The 27,468-nt window shown below is 40.4% G+C and overlaps 1 protein-coding gene across 10 annotated transcripts in view; it reads right to left on the bottom strand.

Moving 5' to 3' along the window:
• Positions 1–27,468, bottom strand: part of Sox5 (SRY-box transcription factor 5) — a 1,007,323-nt gene that overhangs the window by 82,649 nt on the left and 897,206 nt on the right. For 9 of the 10 annotated variants that reach the window (XM_028891773.2, XM_028891774.2, XM_028891770.2 and 6 more), the window contains one exon: positions 25,470–25,555. In XM_028891773.2, coding sequence (XP_028747606.1) covers positions 25,470–25,555 — 86 coding nt within the window. Of the gene's footprint in view, positions 1–16,160; positions 18,413–25,469; positions 25,556–27,468 lie in introns of those variants that run through there. The other variant, XM_037204358.1, reaches the window with a different exon arrangement.

The raw sequence follows: 27,468 nt of genomic DNA, 5'->3' as shown, positions 1-27,468 counted from the left end.
TTAGTCATATGAACATGAGTCATACAAGTTCGTGTTTACTTTAAGAGTACCGTTTATTTTCCACAGTGGCTGAACTCTCTTGCATCTCTTTTGCAATATCTGAGATTTCAGTTCCTCTGCATCTTCATTAGAACTTAATATTTACTGTGTTTTTAAAAAATAGTTTTCTATTTAAGTATATTAGTTTTTGCTAGCATGTACACGTGTTTGTTATATCTGTGTAGTGCCCTCAAGGCTGGCAGAGAGTGTTTCATAGCCTGGAACTGGAGTGACAAGTAGTTGTGAGTCCCCATGTGAGTGCTGGGAACTGAACTGAGACCATCTGGAAGAGCAGCCAGTACTCCTGACAACTGAGCCCTCTCTCCAGTTCCTTTCCTGCCTTCCTAAGGATGATTATTCTAGCAAGGTTGGGTATGTGGGATCACTGCATGGCACTGTGTCTCTGAATTTACTGTGTGTCTTTTCATGAGCTTAATAGTTACTCTTATTTTCTATGGAAAAATATGCATTGAGATATTTTCTTTTTTTTATAAAATTGAGCTGTCATGTTGTTGAGTTAAAAGCATGCTTTATACATTTGATTTTCGTTTTGAAGAGTAAAATGAGTTAGATAAATGGTATAAGAGTCTAGTTTCATAGTAAGGCATAGGCATTATTGAAAAATCATAACTAGTATGGCAATAGAATGACTAAGTTTTCCTTCTGATCTATATCATATGGTACAATAAGCATCTGAGGCACTCAACTCTCTAAGGAACAACTCGGAATGTACTCAAGGGGGACACTGGACACAATTCCTAAGGAAAATGGCGGACAGGGGAGAGATGCATTAAGCTGAAATGGCAAACAAGCACAGGACATATTAGGAGACTTCTCCATGTGAAGGAGGGATGCAGTCATTGTGGCGATGGCTGGGTCAGCTGGGGATGCTGGGGTAAGAGTTTAACAACAGGTCATGCAAGAAGTTGATGAGGTGAATGCACCAGACAGGAGCCCAGCTTGTTAGCAGGACAAGCCATCAGGGAGAGAGGCTACTGAGTCCTCAATGGAGATGACCTTCCCTCATCAGCTGGTAAGCCAGAGTGCTGTATGTCTGAAGGGAGACCCTCGCCTCTTACGATTCAAAAAAGATAATATATTATCATTACTCACTTCTCAAAAATAAATACCACACCTGAATGGCAATGTCTTGGAAAGGCTGAGATGTGGCAGAGGTCTTATCTGCTTATAGTGTGGTTTTATATTAAGAAGCTTTTATGAATCTGGATGTGGCGGCACCAAACAGGCTGAGGCAAATCAATCTGCACGGTGAAACCATACCCCAAACATAAGAAAAAATGATGCTGTGAATTCACGAATACAAGCCGTAAGTCGTATTATTTAGCTGCCTCATTAAATGTTAGTAATACATATCCAACTGTTATTATTCTATTCAGTTTTATGAGCTGTGAGAGCTGGATGGAATAGGGAGGCACCAATGAAGAGTGGACTGGTGTGTGGGTGTACAAATGGCATCCTGCTGAAAACTCAGGAGGCCTCTGAACTTCCTCAAGCCATAGGATCTCTCAGAGGCAAGAGGCTGTCACCCTGTCACTCTTGCTGCAGGCAAGGACACATATAAACAAGTGATTCGAATGTACTGTCCCTTTAAAGGCTGCCTTCTTCATTTTATTACACACTAATACATCTCAAACGGCTAGGAGAAAGCTCATTTTGACTTTTACAATTGAAACAGTTCCTTAAGAACTAGATACACTCCTGTAGGAGTCACACTAGGAAATGCCACCCGATCTTTTCACATCCCCTCCCTTCCCTGCTCTACTCCACAAGCCACCTTCCCGTTCTGCACATAACCCATCACAATATGTTCTAACATCTGCCTCCCCGTATGACGCATGACCTATCCGACTGACCCTTTTTATGCTGCTCCAGACTTTCTATTCGTTACTGATTGAGAACAAGAGCTCTGTTTCCATCCCTGAGGTCACAGACCAGTAAATACATCTCCATTTGGCAAGGTAGGAATGACGCTGGCCAGGGGCTCTTCATATCTCTATATATCACTGATGGCGCTTCATCTTCAATGACTTTAATTTTGTGGGAAATGCCACTGAAATTCCTCTCAAAGCAACAGAAAAAAAAGAAAGAAAAGGAGAAAGAAAGAAAGACTTGCTCACTGGAGGAAAATAAAAATCTGTGGCTCTCTCAAATATTCATAATTTGATATAGGAAAGCTGGGGGTTATCTAACAGACTGTTGAAGCAAATACTTCTGTTTGGCAAAGTTCAGGACCATCACTCATTTTATCCCAGCAGACGGTGGGACAGCAGCAGATATCAAATGATTAAACATACCATTCCTACAAAATGTAAGAACATCAGTGTCCACTTCTGCCAAGCTAAACTGTATATTGTTTTACATAATGTAAGAACACATGTGTTTAGAATGTGCTCTGGAGGCATGCTGAAGTACCACATGCAGGGATGGGAAGAAGGGTAAGAACTGTGACTCCAACTCCTTGTGGCAAGTTTTGCTACTCGGAGATCACTGTAACAACTCTATATGTCTGACATGGATACAAAGGTTTACACCACTTCAATAATTCCTCAAATGCTCAACAACTTGAGATATCAACATTTGAGTCATTCTTACATTGGGTTTCCATTATATGACATTATTAACTCATCAAATTGGGAGCGAAGTTTCTTTGGGAAAACTCTGGAATGGTATATATTCTTGACTGCTTCCTTAATTTTAAATTTTAATTATGTATATAAGTGTGTTTCTCCATATGGAAATGTGCACATGAGTTCTGGTGCCCAGAGAGGCCAGAAGAGGGTGCTGAGTTCCCTGGAGCTGGAGTTATATATGGCTGTCAGCTGCTCAGCATGGATGATGGAAACCAAAGTTGGGTCCTCTTCCAGAGAGCAGTAAGTGCTGTTAACTGCTGTGTGATCTCTCCAGCCCTGTTTTATTGTCTTTATCATTCATGCCTTTATTCATTTAAATGACTCTCAACACACGGCCCCCCACTGCACCCCAAGTCCTTAAATCTGACAAGACACAAGGAAGTCATCAGGGAAATAGAAAGTGAGACTGCCAATGTGGTGAGCAGCACATGGCAGAGGGCACTTGAGGACATGTTCCTGCACGTGCCTCCCTCTGTTGTGAGGGACCAAAGTGGGGTTCCCTACTTGAGGGCCAATGGAATCCGGTCAGTGAAATAATCACAAACTAAAAATGTAAAGTTGCAAATGTGGTCAATACCACTCAGTAACCAAGGGACTCTCCTGTAGTGGTATTGTGTTCCCCAAAATATTGTGCACCCTAATAAACTTATCTGGGGTCAGAGACAGAACAGCCACAATATTAAACATAGAGGTTAGGCAATGGTAGCACACGCCTTTAATCCTAGCTTTCCAGAGGCAGAAATCTCTCTGGATCTCTGTGTGTTCAAGGATACAGCCAAGCATGGTGACTCATGCCTTTAATCCCAGGGAGCGATAGCATAAAGCAGAAAGGTATATAAGGTGTGAAAACCAGGAACTAGAAGCATTCAGGCTTTCGAGCAACAGTTCAGCTGAGATCCATTCAGATATGAGGACTCAGAGGCTTCCGGTCTGAAGGATCAACTGAGGAATTGGCAAGGTGAGGTAGCTGTGGCTTGTTCTGTCTCTCTGATTTCCCAGCGTTCACCCCAATACCCAGCCTGGATTTTTTTTTGTTAATAAGACCTGTTATGATTCCTGCAACACTCTCCCATAAGCTATGGGCAATGAGTGACAGCTTGAGAGATTCAGAAAATGCTTCACGACTGGGAGTACTCTGACCCTGAAGAAGGACGCTGGCACCTACGACATCTCTTCAGCTTCCGCCTTATTTCTTTTCTAGCATAAGGAGACAACATGTGTGATGTTTAAATAAATAAAAACAAAAAGTTTCCTCCTAGGGATGGCTATTTACTGTTTCTTTCCCTTTTGCCTTTTTATAAACTTTTATGTAAGAAAATATTGCATATTAATATTAGTGCTGGCTCTTTGTATATGTACACTAAGAAACTGTATATTTCAGACTTCATGTAGACACAGAAGGATGGATGGCGGTGATAATTAGCAAAACAGCTAAACTTCACCCTGTGGCAGGTCCAAGGGTCATCCTTTGAAATTTCTCAACCAATTTAAAAAGTAGGTATTATTCATATCTCACTGAGGAAGACATCGAGGCACAGAGACGTTACACGGCAGTGTGTTGTCCAGGGCCAGGGAAGAGACACAGTTGCAGTTAAATCCCTCTTCCTGTTTACAGGCTTCTGTCTAGTCACAGTGCCTTCTGAGCCACTGCACCATCACTCAGACACGGGTGGGGTCTGTGTGATTTGAGACGAGATGTGAGAGCAAGAGAGGGTAACCGAGACGGGTTCAGAGAAGGCTGCACTGGTGACAACCTCGGTATTGAGGACACAGGACAGGAAAGAAGGGAAACGCACCCAAGAAAAACTTTCCCAGCATCCTCCATCTGCCTTTTTCCTCTTGGCTACTGCCAGTAAAAATGCTTTAGTTTATTTTTCTTTTTCGCTTTTTAATTTAAAAATAAATGTCTCCAATATTCTCTAATGAAGTGTAATAAATGTAAGGGAAACTACAAACGTGTATTATTGTCTTTCCTTAATCATCGGAATGATTTAGAAAGCACTGCGCTGTTCAACCCTTTAGTTCCCAGAACTCTTAAGTGGAACAAGAAAGTCGTTAATAAAATAATCACAAATTGCCTTTAATCCCAGCACTCGGGAGGCAGAGGCAGGTGGATCTTTGTGAGTTCAACGCCAGCCTGGTCTACAGAGCAAGATCCAGGAAAGGTGCAAAGCTACACAGAGAAACCCTGTCTCGAAAAACCAAAACAACAACAAAAAAAAATAGTCACAAAAATATGTACCACTGGAAACGTGTAAGTAACTCCTGGTAGAAGGGCTTCGGGAGGATATACAAAGGAGAATGATGCTATGGGGCAGCAGACCGAGCCTGTTCCTGAACCGGTGTAGAAATGGAGAGCAGCACTGTGAGCTGATAGAACTGTATGTATCAGCGGAACACACTAGTGGACAGAAAGGCTTGTCAAGCTCACAGTGTGTAGGGGAAGCCTACGTAGGCGGGTCCACAGCTACAGCCGGTGAGGGAGGAAGGAGAGTGGTAATTACATCTTGTTCTAGGAGACCAGCCTGCAGGTAACTGGGAGAAGAGATCCCGCAAGTTTGGCCTCACCTCCAACAACACACTTTTAGCTGGTATGGTGGTTAAAAGACCACTGCTACATATATGATTTAAAACAGATCCCAAGTCAATCACATGATCACCTATGCATGTGTTTTCCAGTACTGTCTCAAATTCAATTAAAGACCTGGTCTCTATGTGTAAGTCCCACTAATAATGTAATCATACAAATCTGTAGTCCCTGTTTCCACGCATGCTCACAAACTCTAACTTTCCTAAAACTTTTGAAAACTGTTGTAGCAAACATGAGCCATCTGCACTACTCAGAATATGAGTAACTTCAACTAATTAAGGGAAACACCATTACAACAGAACTCTGTGTCCTTTGTATTTCAATTTTCATTATCTTTTCAGATCCTGACGAGCATTTCAATGGCACACATCACATTTCTCATCAAATCAACCTCACCCAGAGAAAGAATCAACTATTTTAATCAACACGAGGCACTCCCACCTTATGTTGACCTCCTCCAGCAGACATGTAGTGGGTGCCCATTTTGTGTCAAGCACTGTCCTTGACACTTGGGGCACATCAGAGAAAAGCATCCCATGCTCTCATGAGAAGATTTTTAATTTTAATCTTCAAAAAGACTTGCAAGGATTTAACCTTACATAATCTGCATTTAGTACTGCCAAGTATTTCTCTATCTGATAACATTTATTACTTATGGCCAGTGATTGGGAATTCATATGTGTCTATAAGGCTTAGCATTTGTTAATGCATGCTGCTTTTGAAAACAATGAAATCATTTTTAAGACTGTAAAATTGAAGGACTGTGGCCATAGCTCAGTGGTAAGCATTGCTTGCACATGCGCGCGCACACACACACAAACACACACACACAAATAACACACAAAAATGGGTAATTGGGAGATGCAGGTGGTAACACGAAACTTGAAACTTGAAAACACCATGTGCTAAGTGATGTAAGCCAGGCACAAAAGAACAAATTGTTGGTCTGACTCGCTTACAGAGAGAACTTAAGAACAGAGGGACAGAGGCTGGAGACTGAATATCTGTCTGTCTGTCTGCCTGTATATTACAGGGTTGCTCTGAAATACAGGCCAGAAAGTCCATTGTTTGTGAACTCCTCTCTGACTTTGCAAGAAGCAAGGCAGCTGCCAGTCTGCAGAGGGGAGCCCTGTCCTCATCCTCCCCTCCCAATCCCGAGCTGGCTTCTTGTTCATATTCTGATGACTGTTTATGAGCTCTGTCTTGTTCCAACTGTCACTCTTTACATTAAGGAAAGATAGATGGGACACACCAACTCCAACCTAAATGACCTTTGGATGTGACAAGAGTTTTAGGTCAGCCTTGCTAAATGGAGGCCTTGGTGTATGGAGACATGCCTTGGGGTGAAATTTACAGTGAATTTATTATCTCCCAATGCCCTTTGGACTGCTTCCCACCATCAAACACCATGGCAGCACTCGGAACAGGAAGAAATACATTAACTGGAATCCGATCGTTTTAAAAGGTTACAGCTGCCTAAATATAATTTAATTTCATACTTACCCTTTGAGGGTTTGGTGTATATTTTCATTTTATGACTGCAAATGATAAAGCTTTTAAGATTCCAGGCAATAAAAAGAGGGGAAAAAAAGGATTTTAAGGGTTAGAAGTCTATTCAGTTCATATTCAATGACTGAAGTGACAAATTAGGTTTTTTTTTTTAATCCAATATTTCTCATTTTGATTGGGAGCCTCTCCTCTGACCCTGCTCATGGACACTGGGCTGCCACCAGCCCCGTGCACCAACCCCGGATCTCAGCCAGTGTGGAAGTAAAAGACCGGACATGCAGACAAACACAGATTTGCAAATGTGTTTTTCCAGTAGCATTTCCTCTGGAATAATTTCCACACTAAGGTGTCCACATCTCCTCATCCTACCGTGGGCTCTGCATTCTCTAGTAGGTACTGTTTCTCCAAACATTAATAAAGACTCACAAAGACCTTCTGAATACCATGCAATAGTCTAATCAGTTTAGTCAGTAAAATCATCACTAGGGTTTACAGACAGATGATAAAAATAGAGTATTGCTGATGTCATAGGGTACGTCAGAAAGAAAATCAGAAACGATTCAGACCCGACCACCTGTGTAGACCGTCTAGCCATCAACAGAAGACAGAGGTCTAACTGAACTGTTCTCAACCTTCCCTCTTCCCTGCACTCAATACTTTCCTGGGGAATGAATAGCCCTTTAAACATCAATCTAACAGAGTTGGGGGAAACAACTTTTGATTGCCTCACAGTTATGAGAAAGGCACAGAGTGAAACTTTTAGTGCACAGAGGTCACTGAATGTGTGAGAGGGTGCAGACACACAAGCAAGCCTCCCCTCCTCCATTTAATCATTGACAAACAGTCCTGCAAAGCTGCTGAGCTAGTTCCTGTGATGTCTGCCTTTAAAACTTTCTAGGTAATTACAAAAGAACATCCCAAGCCAAACAGCAGCAGGGTTAGAAACACAAACTCAAGGCACATAAAGGTTATCGTCATAACTAAATATATTTGGTTTTTACAAATAGTGACACTAATATATTTTCAGTAGCAAAATTTAATAAAACAATTGATATTTTACTGTGCTGAGTGGTTTCGCACATCTTAAAGCTGCATCATAATCCTACCAGGTGAATAGTCTTACTATTATTTAGTCTTACTTTGAGATTCAGAAAACTGACCCAACTAATCAGTATAGTGGACACTATAACTCAAATCCTGGTCAAAAATTGGAACCAGAAGTTATTCATTTTTGAGAAACATTATTGACTTTTCTATACAGAGAAAAAATATAAAAACTATTCAGTAATTTTCAGATATCCAATTAAAAACATTCCAAAGAGGATACATCGATGGCCAAACTAAAAGATACACATAGTTAGGGAAATGCAGATTAAAACCAGAATGTGATGCTGTCTCATAACTGTGATGTCAAAATTACTCAAAAATGAATAAATAAAAATAATAATAGCGCAAAAAAAGCCATAACAACCAATGGAATTGCTCTAGGGTGTATGAATTCTACCTCTAAATACATACCTATAGGAAATAAAGATTTCAAAGAGATACACAGAAGAATCAGCTATAAAGCCAAAGGCAGCAGCAGCAACCCACATGTTTACCAGGGAATGGATGAATTAACAAACAGTGTAATCCGTGGAATAAAATATTCAGCCTTTAAAAGGAGAAAAATGTTAACTTGTGGTACAATGTAATGAATGCAGGAGACATCAGGCTGGATGACAGAGATGACAAGAAAAGCTAAATGTTCCATGATTTGCCAGCACAGGGAACCTAACATAGTTTCATCCATGGATAGGAAACTCAGAATGTTCTTAAAGTCAGGTTTTTTAGGTCACACTCAAAACTGAAAAAAAAAAAAAAATAGAAATTAAGAGTTGTTGAGAGTTAGGTAGAGACTGCCTTATGATGCTTTATCTGTTCTCCATTCTTGCTATTGAATCCCCTTTACCATCACCAAATAGGATGACTTTCCAACCACACAGTGGTTTTGCCTTCCTCAGGGAAAGCTGGCATCTCCAGAGATAGCAGCCCTGTTCAAACAAAGCATTCATGGAAGGGGACATGGAGAAATGGATGGCCTTTATTTTTAATAGGAATAAAGATATGGGCCTTTGTAATATGAAATGAAGGTAAACATTTCATATGAAGAAAAATTTTGCCTTCAAAAATTACTTTCTGCAGCTGGACAGTGGTGGTGTATGCCTTTATTCCCAGCACATGCCTTTAATCTCAGTACTTGGGAGGCAGAGGCAGGCAGATCTCTGAGTTCCAAGCCAGCTTGGTCTACAGAGTGAGTTCCAGGACAGGTAAGGCTACACAGTGAAAACCTGTCCTGAAAAACAAAATCAAAACAAACAAAGACACAAAAAAACCAAGATTACATTCTACTTATAAGCCCAGAATCTCTGGTTAGGGCATGTAAGCAACAAGGACAAGAGTTCAAGGTCACCCTTGGATATATGGTAAGTTCTAGACCAACCTGGGTTCCATGAAACACTGCCTCAAAAAATGAAGAAAAGTGTCAGGTGATGGTGCACACCTTTAATCCCAGCACTCATGAGGCAAAGACTCTGTGAGCAGGAGTCCAGCCTGATCTACAGAGCAAGTTCCAGGACAGTCAGGGCAATATAGAGAAGCCCTGTGTTGAAAAAAAAATGAAAAATATTTTAAAACATAATATTTTTGTTATATGAGGCATGAGGCCTTTGGGCTCCCCAAGAAGTTTTCCATCATGAACGTGGATGAGCGCTGTCATCTCTACAGAACAGAAATTCTGCAACCTGAGAAAATGACTTGGTAGCCCAAAGAAGCTGCTGGGTCTATTTTAGATAATTTAAAAGTATGAGATCCAGGTTATCATTAGTCTAGGAATAAACTAACCAGGGCCAAAGTTGATGCAGCTGAGTATACTGTAGTCGCCATCTCATTTACCCTCACAACACCCTTACCATATAGGACTGTGATCACCCCATGTTATGGGTGAAGGAGCTGAGATGAAGAAACATTTTTTGTCTGCACTGGGGCTGCAGAGATAGCTCCAGGTTGAGAGCACTTCCTGCTCTTTCAGAGGACCCGAGTTTGTTTCCTATCACCCAGACAGGGAGGCTCCAGCTCCAGGGGACCTGATGCCCTGTCTAGCCTCTGTAGGCACCTGCACTCATGTGCACAAACTAAGACACAGACATGGACAAATAAAAAGTATATCTCCCTAAAATCTGAAGGTGTGCATAAATACGGTTGATTTTCACTCTAGAGCTCACTTCCTCTTCCATTACACTACACGTTGTCATAGGAATGGTGTCTAGTTTGATAGTAAGCTTTGTTTTAGTATTTGGCTAAAGTGGAATTTGGAGGAACATGTTCCAAGGAAAAAGAAGAAAATCTCAAGTAAGCACACTGGGAGTATGGGAATCTATTGCTTGCAAATGCTGAGGCTGTGGCCAGCAGGAAGTAGGTGGTTTCTCGGGGTACCTAATGCCACCTGCTGTCTACAGTGACTTGAAATCATAGATACTGAATCTTCCTCCTGAAGAAAATTAAAAGTGTGACCAATTAAAACAAGATGTTGACAAAAGTTAAGACAGGGATCGAATGGTTGAATGAGCATGGCCCGCATCCATTCCTGTATTTGGACACTTGGTCCCCAGGTGGTGAACTGTTTGGGGGAAGTTGGAAGGTGTGGCCTTGTTGGAAGAGGAATGCCATTTGCAGTGGGTTTTGAGATCTCAAAAGACTCGTGTGATTCCCGGTTTGCTCTCTCTGCCTCCTACTTGTGGATGGAGATGTGAGCTCTCAGCTGTTCCTGTCATCATGCCTTTGCTCCACCACCGTGGACTCTACCCCTCTGAAACCATAAACCCAAATTTAACACTTTCTAAGTTGCTTTGGTGATTTCTGTAGTTGTTCATCTTTTATGTTATTCGAATGTTTTCATTATGGTATCTCTCTCTGTGTATGTGTATGTGTGTGATATGTGATATGTGTGTATGTGTGTGCATGTGTATGTATGTTTGTGTGTGTGTGTAAGTGTGCATATAAATACCTGCAGAGGCCCTAGAAGGAGGACAGAGTACCCTCCTCTAATACTCTCCCCTTGATGTTTTTGAGACAAGGTCTCTCAGAAATCCTGGAGTTAGGCTGGCAGCTAGAAAGTTCCAGTAACCCTCAGTCTTTCCTGCTCTGCCCCTGCCCAGCACTGGGTTTACAAGTGTGCACTTAATCACCCCTGTTTTCTGGGACGCGAACTCAAGATCTCACAAGAAGCACTTTTACCCACGGTGTCACCTCCCCAGCCCCATGCATAGTATTTCTGATAATTAGAAACCAAATAACTGAAATCAGGTGTAAACAAGTCACATCAAAGATGCTACAGCATACATCTCAAGCTTCAGAAACTACAAGGTAGAGAACAGGCTTAGAGCCATAGCTCAAAATGCAGAAACTCAAATATTCCAGAAAGTTCTGAGTACTCATATAACACCATAAATGAAACTATTTCATAAAGAAAAGCACTAAGAAAAGTAGCCGAAATGACCTCCTGGCTGTATGTGAGGTGGAGAGGAAACAGCCGTGAGCTTCAAATGAGGTCTTAGTTCCTGTCCCCAAATAGCTAATTACCAATAGCAACAGTTAAAACCTTTCTGGTCTCTAGTGTTCAAATACATGACACCCAAAATTTGCATTTGCAGCCATGAGTAAATTGTTCTCATGGAAGAAACAGAAGGCAAGCCACATTACAATGAAGAAATGTGCCTGTTTCTTGCAGGGATGTCTCTTGTCTTAAATAACGAGTGTAGACTTGGGGTGGGATATTGTTCTTAATTTTGTTTCATCCTAAAAAAGAAAGCAATTTGTAACACCCCAGACTTTACTCTAAAATCGAGTATTGACTGAGTTTTGCTAATGGAGAAAGCAAGAGTGGCCAAATTTTCATTCTGAAGCCTTAATCTGGCTGACCTCCTGCTCACTGTCGCAAGCCACTATGGGTGTACTTTGAATCTATCCTGTTTCTTCCTGCTTTTCATCCACAATATAGTTCAATTAAGTGGGGGAAAGAGCCTGGCCTTCAGAGACAGGTCAAGGGTAAGAAAAATGAACAACCAGGATCCATCCTCACCCTACCCACCTCTGGTCACACCCTTGTTTTATCTGACACTGATGCCCTACCCACTTCTGCCCGTGCCCTTGCTTTATCTGATACTATTAAGAAACTTCCACCAGAAACAGCCAGAAACGTCCTTGTCTTAATTTTTCCCCCAGAAAAAATCTCACAGAGTTCTATTTTCAAGTCTTCTTAAGACACTTGCCAAACAAATACACTTCAACATAGTGATGTGGTTTCTCTCTTGGTCCTTCTGTTAGAAAGGCTCATTCACAACTGCAAACCCCTATCTGCATGATTATATAATCATTTTTGAGTACTCTCTTTTCTGAGAAGCAAACAGAATATCAACAAGACACACGATGTAAACAAACCCACTTTGAACCCTCTATGTACAAACAGATAGGAGACAGCATATTTCTTTGCTTTTGTTTTCCAAACCCCTTGATCTTCCTAGAGCTTCTCACAAAGGAATTAACTCCGAGGGGAAGCTGCTCAGACAGTCATCACTGTAACAGACATGCAAATGCTAGTCACTGTTTGCCTAGCCTTTCTTCATTTAATGGTCCAAGTGCTAATTCAGCAATTTCTCACTCCCCACTTAAACCAGTACAACTAAAACATGATACACAATTCATGTTTCTTTTTTAAGATATTATAACAAAACTTGAAAAAGTCAGGCTCAAACTTCATTTTGAAGGATGTGAGTCTCACTGGTTTAGCCTGGTCACTATTTAATCTCACTTGCCTCTTCTTTCAAACCGGAGACTAGGGATGGATGGAGTGGTGAGTCTACTAAGCAGCCAAATCTTTAACTCAAGTTATATTAACCTACAGACACTGACACATAAGACAAAGGAGATGATACCGTGTGTGTGTGTGTGTGTGTGTGTGTGTGTGTGTGTGTGTGTGTAATAGCAAGTAGTGGGAAACAACTCCACCAATGAGGAGTTTTACTCATCCGTCCATGTACATCCATCCATCATCTAACCTTCTATCTAATCATCCATCCATCCATCTATCATCTATCTGGCTGCCTATCTGCCTGCCTGTCTATCTATCTATCTATCTATCTATCTATCTATCTATCATATATCTATCTAATGATCTATCCACGCATTCATCATTCATCCCATCCATTTATCCATCTATCAATAGTCCATCCATCCATGTAATCATCTATGCATCTGGTCATCCATGTATCTATACATTGATTTATCATTTATCTAATAATCTACCTACTCTCTATTTAATTGTCTCTCTATATGTCTAATCATCTATCTATCTTCAATCTATCAATCTGTCATCCATCTAACAAATCATGTCTGTCGTCTGTCTACCATCTATCTATCACCCATATGTCAGAAGGGGAGGCCCCATCTTTCTCTAAATTCTGTTCTTCTCTTGCACTCCCGTTTCCTCCCTTTCAAGCTCCTTTGAGATCCACAGGGATCTGTGCCTGATTCCTTAGGACTCTGAGGACCTCAACTTAGAAACAACCCAGAATTCTGAAAAAACTACAATCTCTAGGATATATGGTTCTATAAACATAATTCACTTTTGCATTAAAGTGTGAAATAAAACTGTTTCCTCAAAGAAACAAATAAAACAAAGTTTATAAAGGTTGAGAGATAGTTTTTGTTGCAGAGAACAGAGAAAAGGGGTACCAGGTAGACTAGGTATAGTATAATTCTACTAATGTGTGCAGCATATGAGTAAGTATCACATGGTAATACCAGAAAACATTTTTATGTTATTTAAAATTTAAATATCATATTAAAAGGCCCTATGTAACAATGATTTATTTTAGGTTTTATAAGGTATTTATTTAAAACAGTTGGGGGTTTGCACAGAACAATTTATTTTCATTACACCCATGGAAATGCAAGATATGGCTGGAGGCTTTATTACCATTTCATAGATATGAACAATGAAACAAAAAGTATACAATACCCAAATACAGGAACTATACTCCAAGATGTTTCCATTTTAGATAAATAAATGCATTGCCTATCATGGATTCCTTTTTATTCTACTAAGATATTTTTATTTATATGTATGTGTGTGTATCTGTGCATGGGTATGTGCATGTGAGTACAGATGCCTACAAAATCCAGAAAAAGGTTTTGGATTCCCTGAAGCTTGAATTACAGGTATTTGTAAGCCACCAGATGTGGGTGCTGGAAACCAAACTTCAGTCTTCTACAAGAGCATTAAGCACTCTTAGCCGCAAGCATCTGTCTAGCCCTCCTATAGAGTCTTCTATGTTATAACACACAGGAGAATATAGTATTGCATTTTGCCTCAGTTTCACTAATGTATATTTATATAAGAAAAAATCTCTTATGCCCTAATTGTCAATGCACATTTAAACAATAAATATAATTTTAGTAGTTAATAAAGCTCTATTAATCAGCTAAAAATAACTACCATTTAGCCCTCACAAAAAGTTATCATTTCTACCCACATCTTATAGACAAGGAAAGTACAGAGAAGTCTGATGGCCTGCCCAAAGCCAAGCTTTAGACATGAGCAATCTTGACATGAGACAAAGATATGCAGGTAATACACTCAGTCATTCAGTTACAGTAAGGAGTATATACTTCTTAAAACACTGACCTAAAGATGTCTCCTCAGTATGACAAAGCAGTAATTCTAACCCTCATGCTTTTCCCCTTCAAACTATCTTACAAAGGGGCCATATTTCTCTGCCTTAACTATTAAGAACGGAGGAGGCTCTCATCCTAGGCTTTTGAGGTACATTAATGCAGCCTATATATTCCAGATGTGTGCTTGTATGTAGCCACAGGAATAATTCTCATCATATTCATAGTTTTGTGATATCAACCAAAACCACCCAGTAGCTGCTGATATTAGGAATATCTGTCCTCATTTGGATTATTCTTCCCATTTCCAGTGGTAATTGTGGTCTTTGTAGACCTTTACACCCAAGGCTGCATTTGAGTTCATAAATATTATTTGGCTACTTTAAAGAATACTAATGGTACAAACTAAACTGCCAGTTTCGCTGAATAACACATTTCTAAGATAAACATACTGTTTGCTCTCTTTACATATAGCCAAAATGCAAACATTAAGTAGTTCTTTTTTTTTTCTTGATAAAATAGAAGCTTTTAAAATTACAACAAATTGGTGTTATTCTTGGAATATCTAACACTGTCTTTGAGCCTAGATATCTTTGTAGAGTCCAGAAACCCAGAAACGTTAGAGAGTCACTTAAAAAAGTACTGACTCCCAAGACACCAGCATGGAGTTGTTTCCAGAGCCCTGGCTCTGAGTAACAGCCCTGGTATCTTACCATCAGCCATGGTAGAGATTCAACTATAATTTTGAAATTAGCTACATGTTTACTTGATCATAATAGACAGGTGCTGTAGAAGTGCTTGTAGTGATATTTCTGTTAGCATCTTAGACACTTTGAAAGCACTACTCTCATAGTCCAGATGACAAGCATCCCCTGAGAACCCTGGGAGTGGTACTAACTCCAGAAGCACAGCCTAACAGGTTCTTCCTTAAAGGATGCTTCAAAGCTGCTGGGCTCTGACTGGATCCCATGTGGGCTTGGAAAAGTCAGAGTGAGTGTTGGCCACATTTCTCCTGGTCTGTTAGCATATGTTCTTCAGTGTGCAGGATGTCTCTGTATATAATTTAATTGTTGTGGTTTTTTTCTCCCCTCTATTAATACATATGCAAATGCTTGCTCCAGTAGCTGTGGTATTTAGTCCTCTGTGTGCTTCTGTCTGTCTGCTCTGCAGGTTCAGAGTCAAAGAGAAAGGAAGCAAGAGAATTCAGACTTTCTAACCTGTGAGAAAATTCACTCAAGCAGAGAGAAGTTGGGAAGCAGACAGTCTCCTAGAGCTGCAGTTGAAATTGGAAGTCCTTGGTCATTTCCAATGTAATATGGGAATAGCAGTGGTCTAAATGCTAACCTTGGTAGTTAGGTAATCCATTAGAAAAGTTCACACAAAAACTTGAACATAGAAACACACCCATTCCTTGTAATGAGACCTAACAGGACCTACACTGCACCTAGATCTTTCCATCTGATTATTTTTTCTTGACCTGTTTGGATCTTTCTGTTCACCCTCTTGGCTAAATGCCAAATGTCATGCTCAGTCCCTCTCAGCCCTGAATCCTCTAAAGTTTTTAATCGGCATCTTATCATTGTTAACTTCTTTCAAATGTTGGCAGGGTTTTGATAAAAAGATGAACTTTGGAGTTTTGTTTTGTTTTAGTCCAGATCTACCTTGGTGAAGCTCTGTCATCCAGAAATTGACGTTGCTCTAGCCTCAACAACTGCTGAGATTTCAGCTCGTATCACATGGGCTTCTCTAATGAAGGCAGCTTGTGTGGGTTCCTGCATCTCAGTGAAGACAGGTCCCTGACACCACAGAAGCTTCTCTTCTCGTTTATGACAAATTGGAATTTTGAGCCTTAACATTCTGAAAATATTCTTCTGAATTTTTGAAATAGTTATAGTAAAAATTTTAAAGTTTAATTAATTCAATAAGAATTCTTGATTGAGGACTACTTGCTTATTTTGAGCAAAATATGACTGTCCAAAAATCCCAATCTTTGCTTCCTTCTGCTTATCACTATTAATCATTGGTTGGAGTTGGTATTTTTGGCTTCCTATAGGTAGAACAGGTGGTAACCATCTTTTGGCCAAGACAGATACAGTATTTATAAAGTGAGAAGAAACTGGATAAATATTTCCTTCTAACTTCAAATATTAGAAGTCTAGCTTTAAAAAATAGAAATAGGACAGTACAGTATAACTACTATTAAAAGATTCATGATGCTCATTAAGTAAAATGCAAATTAATGAGAATGAATAGGAAAAATAAATGCTAGATCGAAGTCTGTTGCAGGCATTGGATTTTATTAATTAGGAACAGACAATTCACTTAACTGATTTCATCTAGGCACAAATGTCCCAAAATTCTGTATTAGCTTTATTTTGTGTAAATAGCTAGACTTCATTTTAAATATAGAAATCATGCTAGGTTAATTTTGTTTATAAATAAAAAGCTACCTTCTTTAAAAAGAACTGAGATCATGAAGAAAAATGTCTGAATCACTTAATTGCACATGGAAAGAAAAGGGTATTTAGACAAAAGGAATTAAAAAAAGAAATCAAAGGAGACAGAGAGAAAACAGTATACAGGAATGCTAATTGGCTAGTTACTGTTTTGATATATACATCCATCTATTATTTAGACACAGTTTACGTCAGTGTTGCCTTGGCAAGATGAGCCATACCGTGTCACATAAAAGCACCTCCAGCATATGTATTCTTGTGTGTGTCTGTGCACATTTTAGCATATAATATAGGAATGATTAGATGTTGCAACCTTTTGTCTCTCATTGGTAAATTATAATGACTTCAAAAGAATTAGACAATTGCCCTGAGTACAAACACACAGTGTTTATGCAGCAGCCCACTATGATGCCAAGGTAAGGGGAGGAACAATCAGCAGAGGCAGAGCTAGCTAGAGCTTTCTCATACCCTAAGTGTTTTCTAATAGAGACAAAAATAACCACCAAGTCCCCTGGTAGTTAAGTACAATTTGCTTCAGAAATTAATCCTCTGTTGCATTATTTTGTTGGAAACTCTTGTTACCCTCAGCATGTGATAGATGCTTAGCACTTGACATTTGCTAGGCATCCTTTGGGTTCCTTGAGGTGCAATGCAGCCAGTAGGAGGTGCTGTCCTGGGGCAGAGCACCATTTCCAGGAGACAGACAAAGAGTCAGATGAGAACATGGTTGAAGGTGTCTGCAGATGAGTGCAAAGGGGAGCTTCAAGTGGGGTGTATAAGCCCCTCAAGCCCCTCGAGTGGCCAGGCCCCTCCCCTGAGGACCTCTAACTGTCAGGTTCCACCCACAGAACACTCTAACTGCCCTAACTGCTGGACCCTATCCCATCCTGCATAGTAAAAAGTCCAGTCTCTGGACATGAAATCTCTATCCTGAAAAGTTCCACCCCTTTCCCAAGAAGCTCTATATTAGCCCTCCATCCTGTTCAGTTTGCTGCTGTTTCTTGCTTGAGCAGAGGCAACCACCCTCTTGGGTTTTTCCCTCTCAATAAATCTCTTGTGTGAGGTTTGTTGTGCGGTGTGACTTTGTGGTGTTCCTTGGCTTCCAGCTGCCAGGATACCTTTGTATCCGAACTGCAATGCTTACAGGATGTCGCCAGGAATGTTGGTTTATGATTTAAACAGTGTAGTAATGTAGATCTCAGACAGGTGAAACCACACCATAAAGTAAAAGAAGGTGAGAGTGAATATTCCAGGCAAAGGGAGTCGTGTAGAAGGAAGAGCTTCTCGGAAACTTGAACGCTAAGACTCTGTTTGGCAAGTCAAGGGACAGAGGAGAGACCTGGGGTACATGGGACAGGCCTAGTTGTTTCAAGAAAGGTTACAAATTCATTTTTGCAAATACCATAGTGCCAACCACATACAGTGATTTTCAAACATTTTACTAAGAATAGTATTTTTTATATAAAATACTAACATGATCTTATGGAATTAAAACTATTTTTCTATTCTTACATAAATCAAAATTGTGCATTTGATTTCTTTTTATATTTGTTATTCCTTATTTTTAAAAGATGGAGATTATATAGAAAACTAGTAGCACTGAGCTTAGTTTTATTGTATTGCAGGATAGTAATATAGGAAAAATCAAATAGTTTATTGAAATAGTAATGCTAACTTTTATTCTTCCCCTCTCTATGTAACATGTGTGTATTGAGTTCAAAACACACAGAAAGCACTTGGTGAAGCTCAAATAATGTCAGCCACAGACATCTGGATTTTGATTGGTAGAAACACTACGCTGGCTAGTTTATGTCAGCTTGACACAAGCGAGAGTCCCTGGAAGGAGGGATCCTCAATGGAGAAAATGCCTCCACATGATCAGGCTGCAGGCAAGCCTGTAGGGTATTTTCTTCAGTAGTGACTGATGCGAGGGGACCCAGCCCATTGCAGGTGGTGGCACCCTGGGCAGTTTGTCCTGGTTTCTACAAAAAAGCAGGCTGAGCAAGCTGGGAGTGGCAAGCCAGCAAGCAGCACCCCTCCATGCCCTCTACATCAGCTCCTGCCTCCAGGTTCCTGCCCTGTTTGAATTCCTGTCCTGACTTCCTTTGATGATGAACAGTGATGTGGAAGTGAAGCCAAATAAACCCTTTCCTCCCCAACTTGCTTTGGTCATGGTATTTCCTCAAGCAAAAATAACCCTGACTAAGACAATAGGTAGTAGAAGTTAGAACATACCCTACAATTGCCTTAACACAGTCTTTCCTAAAGAATAAATGTTTTCACATGAAACCTGAAGGGTAAGTCTGAAGGGCAAGTTGTCTGGGTGAATGAGATGGATATTCTACACTGACAATTTGATAAGATTTAGAATCATGAAGGAAATATACCTTGGGGAATGTTTCTGAGGGAGTGTCAAGAGAAGATTAACAGCAGAGAGACCTCCCATTATAATGTGGGTGACAACATTCCATGACTAACTAAAAGAGGAAAAGTCAGAAAGCTAGATGGACATAAACTTTATCACCTTGTGGTCTGCCAAGATATGAGGATACAGCCTCATGCTCCTGCCATAGCAGCCACAAGCTCCACCATGATGCTTTCCTGCCATAATGGACTGTATCCCCTCAACTGGGAACCAAAATAGATGTCTCCTCTCTTCAGCTGCATCTGGTCAGGTATTTGGTCACAGCAATGAGAAGAATAATGAATACAGTTATCAATGACCTTCAGGAGAAGGGAGAAAGAAATGAAGTCATCAGAGAGGCATCCAAGGACTTTAGTAGGAACAAGATGTAAATCAAAAGATCATTCTGATCAATAAAAAGAAAATGCAGTGAGCTGGCAAGACTGAGCCTGAGACTATTCTAGGGCTGTTAGAAACGAAAGATGAGCTGGCCTCCCTCATTCGGTTATGATGGAAAACATGGTGGACTCTTGATGTGTTTAGTGGAAGAAACACACAGTGAAGGGCACAGATGGGGGGTCAGTGTTGTGGATATCGCTCTGTATAAATAAACACTGATTGGCCAGTGGCCAGGCAGGAAGTATAGGCAGGACTAACAGAGAGGAGAAAAGAGGAAACAGAAAGACAGGGGAGAGACCAGCCAGCTGCCACCATGACAAGCAAGATGTGAAGTACCGGTAAGCCACGAGCCACGTGGCAACTTATAGATTTATAGAAATGGGTTAATTTAAGATATAAGAACAGTTAGCAAGAAGCCTGCCATGGCCATACAGTTTGTAAGCAATATAAGCGTCTGAGTGTTTATTTTATACGTGGGTTGTGGGACTGCGGGGGCTTGGTGGGACCTGGAGAGAAGCTTTCCAGTCAGGGGTCATGTAGCTCAGGATAGCACTCCTGCTTCTAGGTGGAGGAGGAGAGGGAATGAGAACACTCACTGAGACCCTTGGGGAGGACCATCTGGAGCTTAGTCCATAGTCTATGTAAACAACTATATCATTTTCCCTCTCCATGGCCAACACACAGGTGGTCATATGGCTCTGAACCTTAGAAAAGATTTAGGAGGCATCAGACACAAAGATAGGTTTGCTCTAAGTGAAAGAAATTTTTTAAAAAAGTAATTAGTGTAACACGTTCATTTCATTGTATTTGTAATTGAGATTAATTCATTTCTCTCAAAAATAAAATAATATATGATAATGTTTGAAATATTTTCACTACTATTAAAATACACAATGTGGTCAGTTTTCATATGAAATACTTTTTATTACATATGGTAGTAATTGCCAGGGCCACAAAGTAATAGTTAAGTAGTAAAAAGGCAGTGTCATCTGGGGTGTGCCATTCTTCTGGTCTTCTCAACTCATTGTTCTTATGTCTGTCCTTTAATAAAGAATCTGGTTTGTCTTAGAGTTGCCATACAGGGGACAGAGTCATACGCACAAGGCTGTTTCAGAAGAAACCAGGATGGTTAGTCAAATCAGGTCAACCACAAGCGGAAAGAGACCTTCAGAACTCCACATTGGAGCTAGGTCCTGAAAGTATTTGAACTTGAATCTGTGCCAAGGGGTGGGAACCTCGCAGCTTGGGGTCTGAAGTGACAGCACCTCTGTCATTCCCACTGTTCACCGGAGTTCCAGAAAGCACTCAGCAACTGCTACAATTTAGTCTCCAGTTACTGAGTTAGGGAACCTCTTGAGAGAGAGGGATTCTAGAGTTGCAAATAAAATCTCCTGGGCATGGTGAACCAGATGTAATGATTTTAAAACTGTGGAGCTGGAACTCTGTGCTCAAGCTTCCTTCCTTGTTTGTTTTTTGTTTGTTTGTTTGTTTTGGTTTTTTTTTGAGACAGGGTTTCTCTGTGCAGTTTTGGTACCTGTCCTGGATATTGCTCTGTAGACCAGACTGGCCTTGAACTCACAGACATCTGCCTGGCTCTGCCTCCTGAGTGCTGGGATTAAAGGCGTTTGCCACCACCGCCCAGCTTCCTTCCTTGTTTAAGAGAGCTGCTAACATCTAACATTACGTTTTGTGACAATAATTAAATGAGATAGTCCTAGGAAATCCTCACCTATGACAGTATGAAATAGTCTCACCAGCAGCAAGCAACATTAGCTACCATGGCATTTTATTTAAATTGAAACCATTGTATTTGAACCCAAGGGGAGGGAAAATATCTCAGTTTTGTTTAAGGCTTCTCTACCCTTCTAGTGAGGAACAAGCATAGACTAAGACCAGTGCATGTCTACCAGGGTACATAAGTAACTCCTCAGCTGTTCTTCCTGCTCCTTCCTCAGCTCAGGATTCATTTCTACTGCTATCTTGGGAAGAGTGCCCTGGACTCACCACTCCTTACCCACAACAACTGGAAACACCAAACAGTAGCAGAGAACAAAACAAGCAGATAAGCCCTAAGAATCAACTGTTCTTGAACAAACACAAACAGAAACAGCATTGGGCGCCATCAGCTCATAACCATGCTCCCTTTCCTGAAACCTGACTGAACTGGTTCTCCAAACACCGGTCTTGTCCCTCCTGCCTCTGACTCTTTCTCATGTCCCCTTCCCCAGCTTCCCACAGCATTTTATATGTGAGGTGGCATCCAGAGAGCAGGATGAATAGAGAGAAAGCTAGGCCTATGGCTTCAAGAGGGCTTGGTTATGGAGAAGGCACTCTTCTCTCCCTCCCCAAGAGCGGAGGCAGAACTTGGCTAAGTCAGAAGAAAAGAAAAACCCAGATGCTCTTTATCAATGAGTTGGCTGAGAAGTCACAAAACCTAAAGCCTCACCACTTGAGGTACAGGGACATGAGAGAGTTCTAAGGAAAACATGACTGGGCAGACTGGGAGTGTGTGTAACTGTAGGAAGTGCATGTGTTCTGTTGGGGAGTTTTCTTGAGTTGGAATGGTTTGATGGAGAAAAGAGGAATGCTTGCTGTAAACTGTGGTACCATCATAGCCCATAGGGAACACCAAAGAGAGCCTCAACCAAGCACGTCAAGCTGTCTGTGAAGGAGCATGGGGTAGGAAGCAAGGGGTAGAATCCTTGCTACCCAATGGCTCTTGTCAACAGGGTAGGGGGTAGGGGGGCAGGTCCCAACCAAAAGAAGGTAGGATACCTTTACTGACAGACCCATCCATCTCAGTTTGCTGGAAAACTGATCAATGCCCAAGAAATCCACACACTCAGCTTCTCCACAGGTGATGTGAGTGCTTAAGAAGGAAACATGTAAGTGGCCTCTTTCTTCATTTCTGGTCTCTAGAACTGGATTTCTGACCTAATGGTGGCCAGGTAGATGGTAAGATGTGAACCAGACACGTGAATGAAGTTTCTAGTGGGCTGAACTCTAACCCCGGAAGGTAACAAGGAGTCTACTGAAGGCATTGTAAAGAGTTGGACAATGGAAACTAACAGTTCTCAAAGCAGAGTTTGGAAAGCATTAAAAGTGGTTCCTGTCTTACATTCTGCTCAGACAGAGCATTTCAGAAACAGATTTTCCAGTGGAGGTGGATGTACTGTAAGCATTAAGACTGTTGAAGATGACTTATCTCAAACCCATCAGGAAAGGTCTATGGTGGGGATGGGGAGGGGACAGCAGTTGTCTTTGTAGGTGTGGAGCAGGATGAAGCTGAAGGATTCACAGGCTCTGCAGCAAAGATGCAATTTCTTTTTGTGTATAAATACTGTCCTCCCTTTTTCTCGTAATTGCAAAATTAAATTATGTGCACATGTTTATGGAACTACATTTTATGAGTACTCATAGCTTTCTGTGAAGATGTTTTGATGACCAATTTTCTATTACAGAATAATTTCTAATATCACAATAGAGGTTATTTGGGATCCTAACTAAAATTATAAACTTTAATGGATACATGACCACTTACATGGAAACCTTTCATAGGCCATATGAGGATGCATACCTGTAATTCTTCAAGAATGAGGTAGGAAGATTACACCTTAAGAGAATACAGAGCAATTTAGGGAGAAGGGTAACATGTCCAAGACTAGACAGAGCAATTGAGGAAGGAGGGTAACATGTCCAAGACTAGACAGAGCAACTGAGGAAGGAGGGTAACATGTCCAAGACTAGACAGAGCAACTGAGGAAGGAGGGTAACATGTCCAAGACTAGACAGAGCAACTGAGGAAGGAGGGTAACATGTCCAAGACTACACAGAGCAACTGAGGAAGGAGGGTAACATGTCCAAGACTACACAGAGCAACTCAGGGAGGAGTGGGGCACATTTAAGACTAGACTGAGAAACTTAGCAAGACCCCATCGTCAAGGGAAAGGAAATGGTCTTTGTCCTGCTACAGAGTAAATCATATTTACAGAAAGAACAAACCCATTTGGTATCAAACACTTTCCTTGACTCTCAGTAAAGAAACTCATACTTTAAATCTTGAGAAATACTGAAAACATCAGAATGGAAATCAAACTTAATTTATGTCAAATATTCTAATATATCTTAACAGGGAAAGCAGCTTAGAGGCTGAGCAACGCTACTCTGTAGTGGAGGACAGAAGCAGGACTCAGTGGGCACACTCATCTTGTAGTCAACTTCTCTCCCCAGTGATTCCCAGCAGGTGGAAACTCTCAACGTGTATGCTAAATCTCAAAACCTTATGTTTCCACATTCAAATCTATTGTCGAGGCAGCCCTTCCTTTTTCTTTTTATTCCTCTATTCTTTTCACTCCTTTTTCTTTTTTTTTTAAAGTCTTTTCTTCTAGTTTTATTATGAAAGACATTTTCTATTACCTACAAGCATAGACGTTCTCAATGTCAGGTAATGTAAGCCATTCTTTGAAAAAGTTAGAAAAAATATTTTACCCATAACAATATTTTACCCATAGACAATGAGTATCTCTTTGCATTTCTGGTGTCTTACCTATTACAACCCTTCTCCCATATTGTTGTTATTCCCCAGACACCACCAAAAAGGATAACAAATGTTAATTTTATTGTCCTTGCAGCCCTAACACTTCCCGGTGTATTCCTAGCTCAAAGTGACAGTTTTTCATAGAAAAGATTAACTAGGGGTGGATGTTATAATCTTTATAGAACAGCCTCTCAGCTTTCACACTGGTATCTCCTTCTGCTAATCTCCAGTCTTTTGACAAATTGGTGTGTTCATCAGCTGTACCCAGTTCTTGAGATAATGCAAAACTATCTATATTAATACTGTCTATGGCAAGTCACAATCATGGATACAACTCAACTGTTTGAAGTATGTCTGTAGGACTTCTGGCTTTGCGTAATATGTTTCCCAAGCTTGTTCTCCAAGAGGAGCTAGAAATGAGTATTAGCTTATCATCTGTTCTCATTAATTGCATAATTCACAGTCTCACAATAATGGGGCATATGGAATATTTTATGAGGTACCTATTCAGAAATTGAGATAAGGAAAGTTCCATCTAGTAAAATCATATTGATTCTCTTTTCAACCTCAGAGACATCATTTCTAAAATCACTTGGGCATCTGGTAAGGTTATCGACTTTCCAGACTGTACTGGAAATATACAATCTGAAGGCAAAAAGGTCTCTATTAGGATGTCAGGATAAACTCAAGCTCAAATGGACACCTGCTGACTTTGGTCTACTCTTCCTTGCTTGCTCAAATGATCTGCCAGTAAGCAAGGAGAACAAATGGTTGTGAGGACTTTCCTAACACCAGGCATCATCAATGATTTTAAATAAAACTCTATTGCGGTTGCCTTGGATCACGGGTGTGGTTAGGTGACTCTGACAGCCTGTTAGTTGTTCAAGGAGACCATTCTATGACAAAATCATGATGCTTATCAACAACAACAGAACCAAAGCTCACACCGTTAAACCTTACCAGGCAATGGCAAAATATAAGTGATATTTAGTTTTAGAGTACACAACCAAAATCGATAATAATCTTTGGGTTGAGGATCAGAACAAAAAATGTAAAAACAAAACAGATGTGTGACCAAAATCTCAGTCCTCGGTTGTAGCTTGTGTTAACAGGCTAAGGGCTGTCTTCTGTGTTTACTTAACCCCTGCCTCCCCTGCATTGTCTCCAGACTTACCTGCAGCTGGAGCGGGCCTAAGCCTGGTGTCGCTGCAGCGGCAGCTGCCATGGTGGTTGGGATCAGCTGAACAGGGTAAGGGTCACCTAAGTAAGAGAATAATAGAGGCGTCAGCACCTTTTATCTCCTCTCCACCTGCAAATTAAACTCCTGCATTCACTCTTTCCAAAAGCCTGCCTTTGTGTGCCTGGCTGGGGCCTAATGAAAAGCTCTATTGTGTAGCCTTTTACCAACACTCTTCACAACCCTGGCTGAGAGAGGAATGTGAATAAAAGGAGCAAGCAATTAAGGCTGAAACCTCATCCTTTTTTCATGATGTATTTAGGAAAATGGGGGGTTGGGGGGGTGCATGGTTCAGAGGCTGTACTTGGACACACACACACACACACACACACACACACACACACACACACACACACACACACACCACTGCAGTCTTGATGGAACACAGCAAGTTCTTCCGTGCCAGCTTTTCAGTCTTATCATAGATGGAACTTAACTAAACTCACTTTCATTTTACAAGCTAAACACCAAAGATTTAAGCCATTAGCTAATCTTTTGAATGTTGTATTATGACCTGGATTCAAATAATCTCTTTAATAGGTCATAAACAAATTCAGAGTCAAGAAAACATTTCATGTTCTTTTCCTTTCTTTCTTTCTTTCTTTCTTTCTTTCTTTCTTTCTTTCTTTCTTTCTTTCTTTCTTTCTTTCTTTCTTTCTTTCCTTCCTTCTTCTTTCTTTCTTTCTTTCTTTCTTTCTTTCTTTCTTTCTTTCTTTCTTTCTTTCTTTCTTCTTTTTTGACATTATAGAGAATATTGACATCTTTATTTTCTGGAGATAAATGTTAACAAAAGTATATTTTAAAGGCAACAAACAAAAGAATTGATCTTTCAAAATCGTATCTTAAAAAATATGGTCCAAAATTCATCTAGTTTTTCTCATCATATATTCTGTAAAAATGCAGAGGTATACATGGATTATTTTGTGTATTTTTGAGGCAGATATAGAAATATTTGCTTAATAAGAGGCAAGGCAGGTACTGTGCTTAGTGGCCAACTGTGTGTTAGTAATGTAATCAACAGTACACATTAGTTAACCACTGGACATATGACATAGCAAGAAATTGAAAGTAATGTCTATAAGAACAAATTTTCTAATATATTAAACTGGTTTTAGAAATTGAATGTGTGAAGCCAGGTGTCTATAAACCCACAACTCAGGAACCTGAGGCAGGAGGACCTGCCATTTATGGCCAGTAGGGACTACACAGTGAGACACTGTTTCAATAAACGAGCAAAAATGAATTCGTGAAAGATCCTGTTGAAGAATGCATAAATAATATTAAGATAAGTCGGTTGAACACACTGAGTACTTGAGGTAAACAGTAAACACTGCTCTTGGCATTGGAAGGTGAACTCTGAAAATGTCTAACATAAGCATGGGAGCTTATTAGGGATGCAGGGAAGTTCAAGTTTAGGCTTCTGGAGGGGCCCCCCAGTTGCATGTTCACAGAGTCTCACATCTTTGTTTCACCAGTTTTCTTAATTTTATACTTAGCTGTGATTTTGTGCTATAATAAGTATTTTGTACTGGCATGGAGATTTTGTATAGGTAATGTTTTGTATTTTTATTCTAAAGATAATATTCTTGGTTTGTTTCTGTTATTGTGACGAATAGCTTGACAAAAAGCAGCTAGGAGAATGAAGGGCTTATTTGGATTTCAGTTTCAGGTTACCTTTCCTCACTGAGGGGAAATCAAGGCAGGAACTCAAGACAGCTAGTCACATAACACTCATAGACAAGAAGCAGGGAGAACTGAATGTACATACCCATGCTGCCTGTTTGTGTTCAGCTAGATTTCTATGGAGTTCAGGGCCTTGCCTAGGGAATGTTGCTGCCCACAATGGTCTGAATCTTCTACAGCAATCAACAATCAAGACAATCTTACAGGCCAATCTGATTTAAATAATTCCTAAGGTAATATAGGTTGTGTCATG

The sequence above is a fragment of the Peromyscus leucopus genome, chromosome 3, assembly GCF_004664715.2.
Source record: "Peromyscus leucopus breed LL Stock chromosome 3, UCI_PerLeu_2.1, whole genome shotgun sequence".
NCBI lineage: Eukaryota > Metazoa > Chordata > Mammalia > Rodentia > Cricetidae > Peromyscus > Peromyscus leucopus.
Note: the sequence above shows the minus strand (reverse complement) of the source record. Positions and strands in the feature narration are given on the sequence as shown.